The sequence below is a fragment of the Hyaena hyaena genome, unplaced genomic scaffold (assembly GCF_003009895.1).
Source record: "Hyaena hyaena isolate Hyena2069 unplaced genomic scaffold, ASM300989v1 scaffold_345, whole genome shotgun sequence".
NCBI lineage: Eukaryota > Metazoa > Chordata > Mammalia > Carnivora > Hyaenidae > Hyaena > Hyaena hyaena.
In genome coordinates this window covers 465,652-479,655 of record NW_024080976.1, presented here as the reverse complement: position 1 = coordinate 479,655, position 14,004 = coordinate 465,652, and the positions used below count along the sequence as shown (strand labels likewise).

Here is a 14,004-nt window from a genome sequence, read left to right as displayed (position 1 = left end):
TTAGTGGGGTGTGCGGGGGGAGATGGGCAGGAGCTGTTCTCCAACCCCCTGTGCACAGGTCAGAACAAGCTGGGGGCTCCTGGAGGGAGAGGGAAGACAGCTGTCAGCCTAGCCCTCAGATTTGTGCGAGAGCCCCCAGGATGGAAGGATGGTGGGTGGGGGGGATGGGTGTGCCCTTCGGCCCAGGGTAGGGAAGCTATATCAGGTTAGGGACCCACATCAGAAACAAGTTACAAAGTTAGAAACCTAGGGTAGGGGTCAGGAGCTCAAGAAAATACAAAACAAGGGATTGGACTGGGCCAAGATTAGTGAGGGGAAGGGAAAGGAGGAAGGTCTCTCCCAGCTGTGGCTCAGCAGTAGCTTCGGGTCTGACCCTCAGAGTGGAGGGACCAGCTGGGAGTGGGGTAGGGGGGTGGGGGACCAGCCCCCTCCCGTCCTTGCCCCCCATTCCTGTACAAGGATCCTCGGTGGTGTTCACCCCCCCTCCCATAGGCTGGTGGGGCTGCCCTATACATCAGGAGAGGCTCTGGAGGGCCCCAGGGCCCAGGCACCCTGTGAGGGGTGTGGGGGCCCCAGGGGGCCCGCTGTTTCTGGGGGAGGCGGGGGGCTGGGGGACCAGGATCTGAACGGCTACGGGGGTGGGCAGGAGGGGAGGAGGAGCTGGAAGAGGCGGGTGAGGGACCCCTCGGCCCCAGAGCTAGGTTGACATAGAGGGGCTCAGGCCGGGTAGGGCGGCGGGCAGTATGCTGGGGGGCTGAGTAGCCAAGGTGGTCATGGGGAAAGCATGAGGGGGGTGGTGGGTAGCTGAGCAGGAAGTCAGGGGACCTGTGGAGTGGTGGCGACTGGCCAAGCAGGCCATATGAGGCATTGAGCCTGTCTGGGGGCATAGAGCGAAAGGGACTCCAGGACCGAGTGGGGCCAGAGTAGGGGGAACCCTCACCCGTCTCGATTTCATAGTACAGGTTCTCTCCCCTGTCAAGTGGTGCAGGGGGACCTAGGGGGCTCCTCCAGACCGGGGCTGGGGAGCTGGGCTGGTAGGAGGGGGAGCCCAGGGAGTACAAGCCTGGTTTGGGGACCCCAAGGAAGGGTGGCAGGCACTCCCGGGGGGCTGAAGAGAAGAAGCCGGGAGTAGGAACCTGTGTGGGGACAGAATACCGGAACTGAGCTGCTGTCTCTGGCTCATCCCCACACTCCCTGCACCCCCCACCGGTCCTGAGCTGGGCACTGACCTGCGAAGGGCCTCGGAGTCCCCTCCTTGAGGTCCCTGGGGGCCGCTGGCTCCTCACCAGGCTCCCGTCACTTTGTTGCCTCGGTAGGGAAGGTGGGGGTCCAGGAGCCCAGGCACCGGAGTGGGCTAGGGAGTTGGGGGCTGGCCCAGCCCCTGAGGTCCCTGGGGGCTCACTGCCCACCTCCAGTGACAGTGAGCGGTGAAAAGGGGAGTGGGGAGCAGAAGGGGTGCTCCCATGCTCCTGTTGGCTCTGTCTCTGGGCCACCTGCTGAGCCCGCTCAGCCAGGGCCAGGGCCATGAGGCGTGCTGGGTTCTTGGGGGGTGGGGGCGGGGCCCCCCCAGGGCGCAGGAGGGACAGGGGTGGGGGCAGCAGCGGTGAATCTGTACCAGGACCTACACAGAGAGGAATGGGAAGAGGAGTCAGCCAGGTCTTGGGTGCAGCTTCCGGGTCTATGAGGGTGTGGGGTAGGCTGAGCAGGACTCACCGTGCTGGTCTTGCGGCCCCCGGGGACCAGGCAGTGACAGCTTGCTGCAGATCTCCTGTTGGCAGGTGTCACTCAGCTGGGCCTCGGCCCCACGCAGCAGCAAGGGGATGAGATGGGGCCGCAGGCCCGGGCTGGGGCTGAGGGCTGGCGTTGGGGTGACTGAGGCAGGTGTTCCCCCAGCCCCCAGCAGTTCCAGGACAGCAGGTGGCACTGACACAGCTAAGGGCTCTGAGATGTCCAGGGCGGTGGGCGAGGCAGGGCTGGTGGTCCCACGGGGGGAGAGGGCCTGGGGGGTGGCCCTGGGTGGGAAGGCAGAGGCAGGGGCTGGGGGTGCCGGGCTGGCGGGAGGCGCAGGGTCTCCTGGTGTGGGGCTGCTGCAGCGAAAGGTCAGGGGATCAAAGTCGAGCCCCCGGAGCCCCTCCAGGCAGCGGGGTGGGCTGAAGTCCAGCTCGTCACCGTCATCTAGCCAGGCTGAGGTTCGGTGTGAGGGGGAACCGGAGAGTGCCCCCAGCCCAGCTGCTGAGGATCCAGATGATGAGGACTCAGAAGAGGAGGAGGATTCCGAGGAGGAGGAGGACGAGGACAGGCTCTCGCAGGAGCCAGCAGGTGCCGGGCCCACAGGGAAAGCATCACTGCTGGAGTGGGGTCGCCGTAGCCTATGCAGCCTCTGGAGGCCTGGGGGGGAGAGGGGGGGCAGTTAGGTGTCAAGGGCCAGAACTTTAGGTACCCATAACATCAGTGAGAATAGGGCACACAGCCCAGTAGGTTGGCGAAGGAACGCGAAGAGGCCCTTCCCTGAAAAGGGTCACAATGGCTGCGAATCCAGAGGGAGCTGTTCGGACTCATGGTGATAAAGGAAACAAAAGGCAAGGCCATGAAGAGAACACCATTCCAGGCCCAACGGCAAGAACGAACTCTGACAACCACATAGCTTGGGAGCATGAGACCAATGGGATCTCATGGGTAGCTGGTGAGATTTGGACAACAAATGGGCCTTCTCAGGTACAGTTGGACATGAGCAAACCCTACAGCAAGGCACCTCCACTCCGGGGTACATGCAGCGCCCTCACAAGGGTGTGGGGGCATAGCAGAGACTGCTCACCAGAGCCCCTCAACCTATTGGGAATGGGACATCCACACCCAGATACCAGCTGAGAGGAATGAGTGTGGGCTACATATGGGCGGCAGTGAGTGAAGTCAAGTTCCTCATCCAGGTATCTTAGGATACCTTTAAAGTTCCCAAACCACTAGGACTGTGCTGTATGTTATTTATGCAGACGCCTACAGCTGATGAGACCTTAGAGCAAGGGGGCGCTGACCACCATCAAGTCTTAAGGGTGCCTCCTGTGGGCAGGCAGCGGATGGGAGGGGAGAAACCTGCAGGTGAGGTCATGGGCTGTTTTAGTTCTGGCCTGTGGGTTCATGGGTGCTCATTTTAGTATCTAGATTTGTTTTCAAAAGGAGTAAATAGAAGACTGTTTGAAAGGACCCTGCCTAGACCAATGATCACAGTATATCTTGAACCATGGGTGATGCTTTATCCAACTCATTGTACCTAGTGTCCAGACTAAGGGAAAAAAAAAAGCAACCCCCCCAAATTTGAAGCCCATTTAGAGGCCACCTCAGGCCCCCTGGCCCTCTCAGCTCCACCTGAGCACAGGCATGAGCCACCCTGTGCTCACCAGCCCCGCTGGCCTGCGATGACAGAGACTCCTCGCTTTTGGCAGATCTCAGTGTGACTGTGTCAGGTCGGCCACCTGCTAGGAGAGGTACAATGGTCACAGGGCACTTCAGAGTGCCTCCCCCTACCACCACCTCCCACTGCCGGCCTCTGACCTGAAGGCTGCGGTGGGGCACGGGTGCCCCCCAGCCAGGGTAGAGGCTTCTTCCGGGGGATGCTGGGGCCCCGGCCCAGGGCAAAGAAGGTCTTCCAGCTGCTCCCCCCTGGCTTTCGCGGTTTCTCGCCTCTCTCCCCTTTCCTCCTGGAATTTGCATGAAACACAGGAGGCAGTTTGAGGATCTGGGGGCCTCCAGGCTGACCCTGTGCTCCCCCCGCATTCCACTCACCTCTCCACAGGTGAAGCTGGGGCCTTGGGAGTTATGGGCTCCGTGGGTGTCCCCAGCCGGCCCTGGGTGCGAGCCTGGGCTTCCTCCAGTGTCAGTAGGCGAGTGGAGGGGCCACTGCCCGCAAGTGACTTGGGCCTGGGGAGGAGGCAGCGGCCTAGGGAATTGGGAAAGGAGGCAGCTGTCAGCTCAGGGTGCCATTCAAGGCCACAGGCAAAGCCAAGCGCTACAGCCCAAGCCCCGGCCCCGCAGCATGCCCACCCGGGCTGGCAAGGCAGGGGGCCAGGACGGATCAGGCGGGAATGGGTGGGCAGCAGGCAGATGAGGAGGAGGAGTGAGGCAGAACGAGCTGATGAGGAGGCAGCTCCCGGCAGCCAGCGAGGGCAGCGGCTCTGGCTTCAGTTACCTCGGGCCAGTGGGCCCTCCGACGTGCTGAATCCTGATTGGGCTGGGGTCCGGGGTTGGGCGGGGAGTCTGGGTGGGGCCGGGGCGGGGTCAAGTCTGGGGACCTCCCACCTCCTCCCAGGTGGACCCATGGCCCCAAGAGCCCCCAGGAGCTACAAGGGGTGAAGGAAGAACGATGTCCGGGCCAAGAAGTGGGGATCCTGAGCGTAGGAGCTGAAATGAGAAGGGGGGGGAGGGGAGGGAGAGCCGGGGCGGGGTCCTCAAGGAGCCAGGAGGGAGGTCCAGCTTCAGTGGGGTAGGGATAGGGCTGGGAGCCCACCTGCCCTCCCACTGCAGCCCTAACAATGAGGGGGCAGTAGCCAGGACATCAGGGGGTGGGATGGGCATACCTGCAGGGTCGAGGCCAGCAGAGGAGAAGGTGTCGCTAAACAGGACATCCACGTGGGTGAGCAGGAATTCCACCACCACAGACTGCACCCGAACCTCCCTGAAGGCGGCTGCCCCACCCAGCCCCACTGACTCCAGTTCCATGGACCTGGATGGGAGGAGGGAGAGGGAGGCCCGGTGCTTTAAGCCCTAGCTGGTGGGTTTTAGCAACACAAAATGGGGAGCCAATGGAAGAAATGACTGTCATCCAACACCTGACCTTCCCCCAAGCGATCACATCTAGAATTGGGTTATCAACCTTTCCCCAAACCTCCTTCCCTGCTGCTTTCAGCAGCTCAGTCAATGCTCAGGCCAAACGCCTCTGGGTGTGGTTCCTGACCCCTCTCTTTCCCCCACAGCCACATCCAATCTCTCAGCAATCCTGCCTGCTCCACCCACACAATCTCTCCAGAATCTAAACTCTTTTCCCCCACTGTCCCTACCCCGGGTTTAGTCTCCACCCTCCGGATCCCAGACACCACAGTAGCTCCTCCCTGCCCCCTCCCCTCCATTCTGTGTTCTGTGCCCTGCGGTCTGCTCCCCTCTGCAGCCAGAGGGAGCCTGTGATGCCGGGTCAAGGCCCTCCGGCTCAGAGCTCTCCCCTGGCTACACCTCTCTCCTGCTAAAGTCTGTCCTCTCAATGACCCACAAATCATAAGTCACTCCACTGTCTGGTCCCCTGGCATCTCCTACCTCATCATCTTCTCCCCCTCAACCCCCCACTCCCTTGCTCACTGGCCTCCAGCCACACTGGGCTCCCCGCTGCTCCTTCAGCACACCGGGCACCTTCCCAGACATTTGCACTTCCGGTCCCCTCAGTCTGGTTTGTTCTCTCCCTCCCCTCTAAAGGTCTTACATGTTACCTTTTCCATGGAGTCTTCCCTACCCACTTTATTTCAAATTGAAAGCTTCCCTCTTTTTCTTTCTTTGTCCTCATAGTTCTTATATCCACCATCTGATGTACCACCTATTTTATTGACGACAGAGAGCTTGCCTGTCTTAGTCGCTATCAAATCTTCTGAGACTCATGCTGCTATTGGCCACAGAAGACTTCTTACTGAAGCTTTCCCTGCCGCTCTAAAAATTTCAAAATACCATGACCCTGTGCATCTCCCTTCCCTGCTTTCTCCTTGGTACTCATCACCATCAGACCATACTCTATTTTTCTTGTTGATGGTTCATTGTTCATCTCCCCCATGAAAATGCGAGCTTAGGAGCACACAATTCTTGCTTACTGTGTCCCGGTGCTGAGGAAAGGAGCTGGCACACAGAAGGTACTGAAGGAATATGTGTTGAATGAAATGAATAAGACAGCAAACGCTGGGTGGGTTCTGGGTGTGGGGGGAGACTTGAGGCCCTGCTTGTGGAGAAGGCTGAGGGGGGCAGGCTGGTGAGCTGCCAGCTTACCGTAGCAGATTGGGTGCCCAGACAATGGCCAGGTTGCGGGCATGCATGCTGGTGTTGGCACTGTGTCTTGCCATGCGGGCCAAGTGCCTCAGCAGGTATTCCAGGGTCCTGGGGGTGGCAGTGGAGGAGGACACCTGAGCCTCAACCCTGTTGGGACCCCACCACAGCCCTTCCCTGCCCCTCCTGCTTTACCTGTAGTGTGGTGGGGGCAGCTGCTGGATGACGTCATGGACACGCACCAGGCGTTCCTCCTCCCCAGGCACTGACATGGCTTCCTGAGATTATGTACAGGCATGATGGGGGCTGGGCCAGATGCATCCCGGCACCCTCCAACCTCGCCGGCTCCCTTACTCACACTGAACTTCCCGTAGAGCTGGTATGTGAGCAAGGGGTTCGGCAGCTCCCGGAAGTATAGCTTGCAAAGGGAGGACACACTGTGGATGTCCTGCAGGAAGGCGGGGCCAGACAGTTCAGGGATCCTCTCACTGTCAAACTCATGCCTGAGGCCACCAGATAAGGAGGAGAAAGAGTCAGGTCAGAGCCGATCCGCCTGGCCATGTTCTTCCCCCACTTCCCAAAGTGGCCACACGTGGATGCGTGCTCGTGGATCCTGTGCTGGGCTCTTCAGAGGCAGAGCCTTACTGAACCCGCCCCCACCCCCTCCCCACCAACAACTCTGTGTGCCCCAGAGAGCATGCCTCATTTTACAGGAAGGACACTGAGGCTCAGGTGAGAGATGCCCCTGCTGTGGGTACCCAAGGCTATCTGAATCCACAGCGCGACCATGTTCCTTCCACAAAGCTGTCATTCTCCTGACTTCCGGAGGTCACTGAGAAATGTGGCCCAAATCCCAGCAGCCCCTGCTCACCGCTCGCTGGTAATGTCCCACTGCTCTTGGGTAAACACCCTATCGTGTGACCTCATGCCTGTCTCTCCTGTCAGCCCCAGTGCTCATGGCTCACTGCTTCCCCTAGGCTGTTCTGCATGTTCTCCCTCCTCAGCTGAGACCCCTCCTGGAGTTACCCCCTTATTCTGAGTAAAAGGCAAAATCCTAACAGTCGTCCAAAAGGCCTTGTATGCTCTGCCCCCATTTCCTTCTGGGACATGACCTTCTGCTGCTCTCGCTCGCACTAACTGTTCCCTTCCAGGTGAATGCTCATCCCAGCACATCCACACAGCTCGCTCCCTCACCTCCCCCAGAGCAAGCTCTCCGCCAGGCGGCCTTCTCTGCCCACCCCATATAAAACCGCAATATCCCTCCCCAGCTTACTATGAGCCTCCTCACCCCATTCTATTTTTCTCCATAGCACTTGTCACCTGTTAGTACACGCTCTCCTATCCTTGTTTGTCTCTCCCTCTAGCATGTGAGCCCCACGAGGACAGGAAGCTCCGGTTGTCTCATTCACCACTGTGTCCCCAGTGCCTCGTGCTTGGCAGGTGGCAGGTACTCAATGAACGTCGATCTCTTTGCTTCCAATGTGTATTCTGCTCTCGCCTTTCAGGCCTCATTGTGGGTGTCACTTCCTCAAGGAAGCCCTCCTTGCCCTCAGCCCCAGTCCAAGCCCACTCTGAGCCCTCCTACTCTCCCCCCCATAACTCTGTGTCCCCAGCACATGGCACACGGCCTGAAACAGACGATGCTGAGTAGGAGCTGGTGGAAGGAAGGGCTTGGTGGACCCTCACCGTAGCCTCTGGATGTTGGATGACACTCCTGAGAGCCGGTAGATTCCATCCACCACCCCGTGGGCCTCAATGAACTCAGAGCAGCAGCGAAGCACCTGGGGCACTGGGGAAAAGCAGGGGCTCAGGTCTAGGCAGGTTGCAACCAGGGTGTGAGAAGTGTCTGGGCAGGTAGACAGAGGGCCTCACCATCCTGGCCTGAATTGCTGAGGTGCTCTCCAAGGTCACAGCCAAACACCCTCTGCCGCAGGATGCCCCGCTGCCGGAGCCGCTGCCGGGAAGGGCGGGAGCGCATGAATGTTCGCAGGAGGCCAGCCAGCTTCCCACGTGGCCGGGGCACAGCTGTGGGGGGAAAGGCAGGCCACACGGGGTCAGTGCAGCCACTGATCTTACGGCGGGTGACAGGAGCCTGGCCCCTTGTTCCCATTACCTGAGGTCAGAGAGGAGACACCCTGGGGAGTTGGGACACCACACGGGGGACCATCGGCATCTGTGGGGTGAACAGTAGGTGGAGAGAATGGACGGCAGGCAAAGGATGCAGGGAGGCCCCCCCATTTTGCCCCGGCACTTACCCCCCTTTAGTCCTGGGCCAGGCCGCTCTGTGAACAATTCCACACACTCACTGGGGAAGAAGCCAACCTGAAGAGGGTTTGGGGTCAGTGAGTGGGCCACCCTAGCTGGCACGGGGCCCTGCCCCACCCGTCCAACCCACGCCGGGCTCACCTGGAAGCCTCGCTTGCCCCTCCACCAGCTCCGGTCCTCAGTGGGTGGCATGTCGATCACAGAGACAATGTCTCCCACCTGAAAGTGCGAAGGTAATTGGAGGGAGCGTCAGAAGGGATGGGGGGAAGAGGGGAGCCCAGCTGGAATCTGCTTCCCCACAGCCTCACCTCGAACGACAGCTCGTCTGGTGCCTGGGCCGTGTACCGTTTTATTACGTGGGCCGCGGCCACCGCAGGGATGTTAAGGGAGGCCTCCTCACTGAGGAGCAGCCGCCGGCCGTGGTTGTCCAGCTGAGATGGGGGAAGGGGGATGTGCAGGGAGAGGCCAGAAGGAGAGAATAAAGGCAGAGAAGGTTCCCCCATGTCCCACGGAGTCCACTACCTGTCCCCTACCTGAGAGCCTCTGTTAGTCAGAGCTGTTGGCCAAAGAGCTAAATTCTTGCCCCAGCCAACAAAGCCCTTCCTTCCTCTCATGTCCCAAGACATCCCCGTGTCTCATCCTCCAATGACACTGCATATCTGCTTATCTAAACACCCACTGGCTTCAGCCACCGTTGGCCGGGTGTTCTGTGAGTTACAGTCAAACCTATTTCTGATATATCTTGAAATCCTCACATCCCCATAGTCCGGTGCCTCTAACACACACACACACACACACACACACACACACACACACACACGCCCCCCCCCCCCCCATTCTCTCTCATAGGCATGTGCCCACACAGACACTGAAATATCAGTGCCTCCTCCACTCTGGCTCGTTTCTTTCCTGTGCCCACACACTTTCTCAGGCTGGTTCTTGCTCCTCAGACAGCCCTCACTCACTCCCCCTGCCAAGCCCCTCCTTCCTGGGCCTACCTCCATCCAGGTGAGCACAGGCCCACAGTTGAGGTTACTGTCCACCAGCCCTGACAGGGTCTCCAGGTATTGTAGCAGCAGTGGTACCAGCATCTGGGGGCAGGTTGTCAGGATGGGCTTTTGAGGGGGGACCTTGAGAGGGTCACTGCCCTCCTATACTGCCCTAGCTCACCTCTGGGCAGGGCTGAAACTCAGCCTGAATGTCTGGGTGCTGCTCCCCTGGTAAGCACTGAAATATTTTCGTATCAGTTAGTAAATGGGCCATGCCAAGCTCCTGTGTGCCCCCACTGGACTGGCCATGCTGACTCCCCACCAAATCCCCTGGAACTCCCATGACCCTAAAGCTGAAAGGAGCCTCCAGAACCACACCTGCTGCAGTTTCATTCTGAGCCTCTCCATTCTGATTGGCTGGAACTTGGGCCATACCAGTGTTTAAATACTGAACTATTCTCCCTTGATGGGTTCACACGTTGCTTATGAGGACGCACCATAGCTGAGGCAGGGACTGGGACCACAACCAGTTTACCTGGGCAGCCCTGGCACCCTCTGGGGGTGGGGGAAGCTCTGGGAGGCAGGAGAACCTCCTGTCAAATATGCATCGGTGTAGGTGGGCATCCAGGGAACGGAAGTCATCGTAGCTGCGCAGAACTGGCCAGGAACGGCCCTGAGGGAGCAGGAGGGACAGAAAGGAGCAGCAGTCTCATTATACCGAGAACCACGAAGGCCAGTCTGTCAGGCTAGATGAGAGGAGGGGTGGGCTCACCTGGCAGGTCACCTGCACCCCAAACACCAGCTCATTCTCTCCAGAGAAGCTGGGGCCTTCACGCTCTGGAGACAGCAGGAGCTGTAGAGGGAAATAAAGGCTCAGGTAAGGGCCTCACTTTTGTCCCAGTCCTGACCTTTCCAGGTTGGCACTACCTAGAATGGATCTGTGTCCCCTACCTGGGGCTCCCTAAGGGCAGGGCCTGGTGATGTCTCAGAGCACAGGGCCCTGGCACAGAGCATACACCTAACAAGAAGTTAGGCGAATGAATAAAGAAACGAATGAATGAATGGACAGTTCTCCCCTTCCGCCCTGCACCTCCTGCCAGCGACTGCTCAGCTATTTCTGAGATAGGCTTCAGGGGTAAAGTGGCTGATACTGCTCACCCTCCCACCTGGGTGCAAAGCCCCCATACCTGAATATGACCAAAGTCAACATTCTCATAGTGGAAATGGGCACAGTCAGCCAGCCGGGGGAAGGGACCTCGAGGAGCTGAGAGCCTGGAGGACAGGTGACACATCACTGGTGGCTCCTGTGCGTGGCCCCCCTCCTAAGCTGAGCCTCACCCGCACCTCTCACCTTTTCCCAGGCTTCCCCTTCACACTGGGCCCCCCGGCGTGGGGCAGGGGCTGCACTGAGCCTTCTCCTGGGCCATCCAGACTGTCAGTGCTGCGAGCCTGTAGAGCATAAAGAAGAATCAGAGCCCTCCAGAGATGGGAGCAGAGACAACGGGAGCATTGTTATCTGTGAGCCCAGGCCTCTGAACTGCTTCACAGGCTGCCCCGAGCGTGGAGCAGAAGGGTAGGTCAGGGGAAGGGGAAGGCAGCTGAGGGTAGGCCTGTTTCTTTGTGTGTGGTCTGGGGTGGGGGGCTGGAAGTAAAGGGACTGGGGGCGAGGAAGAGAGAGCGCACGCTGGTACCATCTCTCCCTGTCTGAAGCCTTCCTTCAGCCCCTGTGGAGTATAGTCCTCTCCCCTATGTGCCTCTCCACACCTTTCATTGATGTCTGGACAGTCATAGCTCCCATCTTATCAATCTTCCTGCTACCAACCTCTCCCCTCCTGCTCGCTTCTTCCTAGCAAGCGCTGGTATAATTTTCATACCACACAGACCTACTTCCATCTCTCCATCGATCATAGACCTTCAATGGTTCCCTGTTATCTTCAAGATAAAGTCTGAATTCTCAGGTCTCTCTTTACCTCTCCAGTCCAAACTTCCCACCATGGCCTCCACTCTCAGGGCTCGCACGTTTAGAGTGCCACAAAAGCACCACCTTCTCATTTCCTCCTAGGCCTCTGCAAAGATTGTTCTCTCTGCACGGGACACTCTTCCTAATCCTTTCAGTAGGTTCACTCCTCGTCGTGCCTCAGGTCTCAGCTCTCTTGTTCTGTGCTCTTGACCCAGGCTGTGTTAGCCTCCTCTTCTGGACTCCTCTGGCCCCCAGGGTTCTCCCAGCCCAGCCCAGAGCACTGAGATGTCACTGGTGACAAGTCCATTTGCCCCAATGGACTGCGACTTCCCCAGGATCAGGGGCTCCAGCGCAGAGCTGGGCACAGAATTGATGCTTCTCACAGGAAAGGTTGCCTGATTCCTCTGTGGATCCCAATGTCCAGTTACGCAGCAGGAGCCAGGCAAAACCTGACAAATAAATTAACCAGCTTCCAGATAGCGATTTTCCAGGCTAGGCTCTAGCCTCTCCCTCTTTCATATCCCTGAGACTCTTAAGTTCATCCTTGGGTCTCACCCTCAGGTCTGACCCCCTCCAGCTCAGGAAGCTCCCTAAGGCAGGATAAGATCTGAATCTCTTTGCACCTGGAACACGGGGTCTGCCCGGAGGTATCAGGGAATGTCTGTTAAATGAGCGAAAGAGAGAATGAATGGATGAATGAGCAGGAGCAGCATGGTGGGGGAGGGAGACGGTGGGGGAGAGAGGGTGAGGACAAGAAGATGGAGAAGGACCCAAGGATCTAGCGAGAGGTACACTGCTGGCTTGGGGTTGGGGTGGAGTAAGGAGAGGGGAGATGCTGGAGAGGCTGAGGTAGAGGTTCGGGCTGATGGGGCGTAGGGGAGGGCTGATTGAGAGGGAACAGAACGGTATGGGAAGGAGGAGAAAGAGAAGAAAAGGGTCAGGCTGAGGATGGAGCCGGGTGGGGGTGGGGCTCAAGAGCGCCAAGGGGGCTGGTGGTAGGAGGGGGAGGTGGCTAGTCAGAAAAGGGTGGAGGTGGGGAGAGGAAGCTGAGGATGGCTCTGGAATGGGGGCTGGCGAAGGACCCAGGAAGCTTCAGCAGGCCCCTGCGGGGGCCACTTCGTGGTGCGGGTCTTTCCCGGGACTAGCCCCTCCCTCCCAAGCCTGGGTCCTCGGCCACTGTCACCTCCATTCAGGGCGTGGACGGGGATGAGCACTGAGGGGGCGGGGCTGGGGTAAGGGCTCGGGCCCAAGACCAGGCCGGGGGACTAGAGGGACCTCGACTAGGGGAGAGGGGCGGCGCAGGCCGCGGGCTCGGGCGGGGCCGGGGGCGGGGCGCGCGGGGCGGGGCCGCGCGCGGACAGACTGACACGCGGAAGGACTGACGGCCGCGTGGGCCCCTCACCACCATGGTAGCGTAGCCTCCTCAGGCGCCGGCCGCGCTCGGCCCGTCGCTCGTCGTCCTCGTCGCCGCTGCCGCCGCCATGGCGACACAAAGGGGAGGGCGCGAGCCGCGCGCGGGCGGCTGCAGGCCCCGCCCCTAACGGCTGCCCGTGGCTCCGGCGCGCGCCCCACGGAGGCGGGGGCAGTGGCGCCGCGGCGCCGCTTCTCATTGGCTACGCCCTTGGCCTTAGGACGACGCCCCGCCCACCTAGCGGCTTTTCATTGGCTCGGGTTTTTGGTCCTATCCCTGGCTCAGCCTCTTCGGTCCCGCCCCGCGAAGTTTGACAGCGCCGCGCCCATGACTGCTTTTCATTGGTTGTCATTGCCCTCCTGAGACACACCCCCAGGCTCTTTATGCTTTGCTTCCAACACTTCTAACACTAAGCAAAGGGCTCTCCCCATAGCCCAGTCTCAGTGACCACTCCTCTAACACTGTTTTTTCTCCTTTTGACACTCTTAATTGAATTCTTCCAAGGCCTCAGGGTTTTTCTCCATCCTCAAGTAGCTTTTCAAGGTCTCAATCCTCTAGCTCCACCTTTGTCAGTCCTGACCCTGACACCGCCCACAGAATGAGGGTATTTGTCCATGGATGGTTTTCACTGGCTCAGATACCCAGCCTGGGACATAATCCTTGCCCTTCCCACTGGACATTTTCCTTGCCTCCTCCTCTACTGCTTCTTACAGGCCGGCCTCTAGCTCTGACTCCTTTTACATAGGAATTGGTTTAGCCAGCAACGCAGAACATAACCAGGTCTCCCATAAAGCCAGTCCCAATCGTTCCGCTTCTGACTTGAGCCAGGTCCAGAAAACACTAACAATACTGTTTCCAAGAAGACTCTTTCATTGGTCATGTTCTCAATTGGGTGCCTCACCTCAGAAAATAAAGCTCTGACTTATTCACTCATTCATTCAAAAACTGATCACTTAATTTGTGGCTACATCAGTATCCAAAGGAAGGGAAAATATATCCTGCCTACATGGAGCAGAGATAAACTGTCCCCAACTATGCCCTGTCCAAATTTCTGACTCACAGAATCCATGAACACAATAAAATGATTGTTTTATGTTACTAAGCCTTGGAGATGATTTAAAATCCAGCAATAGTACTTAGGATGGCCTTTTGTCAACTAATTAATTCCTACCTGTCTCAGCTTAAACATGACTTCCTCATAAATCCTTTTTATATCTAAACAGCTCTTTATTTTTTATTTCGTTTAAATGTGTGGTTTGTTCAAAAACACTGAAAACAAATATATACCATATCGATGACATACAGAAGCTACTTTTATAGAAGTCTTTTCTATCCTCCTTTTTAAACAAATAACAGCTACCAACATA

General features: G+C 58.3%; 1 protein-coding gene across 4 annotated transcripts; it reads right to left on the bottom strand.

The window, feature by feature from the left end:
- Positions 1 to 4: 4 nt before the first annotated feature.
- Positions 5 to 12,706, bottom strand: ARHGAP33 (Rho GTPase activating protein 33). 4 transcript variants are annotated; one of them, XM_039249662.1, is made up of 23 exons: positions 12,629 to 12,706; positions 10,618 to 10,715; positions 10,454 to 10,538; positions 10,039 to 10,119; positions 9,802 to 9,939; positions 9,276 to 9,368; positions 8,586 to 8,708; positions 8,419 to 8,496; positions 8,268 to 8,334; positions 8,126 to 8,185; positions 7,885 to 8,037; positions 7,699 to 7,801; positions 6,371 to 6,515; positions 6,208 to 6,290; positions 6,016 to 6,123; positions 4,572 to 4,717; positions 3,781 to 3,934; positions 3,550 to 3,695; positions 3,396 to 3,470; positions 1,714 to 2,388; positions 1,230 to 1,621; positions 941 to 1,136; positions 5 to 79 (listed from the first exon to the last, which is right to left on the bottom strand). In XM_039249662.1, the coding sequence occupies exons 1-23, from the start codon at positions 12,632 to 12,634 to the stop codon at positions 60 to 62; spliced, it is 3,225 nt and encodes a 1,074-aa protein (XP_039105593.1). In that variant the 5' UTR covers positions 12,635 to 12,706; the 3' UTR covers positions 5 to 59. The 4 variants fall into 4 exon arrangements, with proteins under 4 accessions (XP_039105593.1, XP_039105594.1, XP_039105592.1 ...); XM_039249663.1 differs by having other exon boundaries at positions 1,064 to 1,136; XM_039249661.1 differs by having other exon boundaries at positions 5 to 1,136.
- Between the last annotated feature and the right edge of the window lie 1,298 nt (positions 12,707 to 14,004).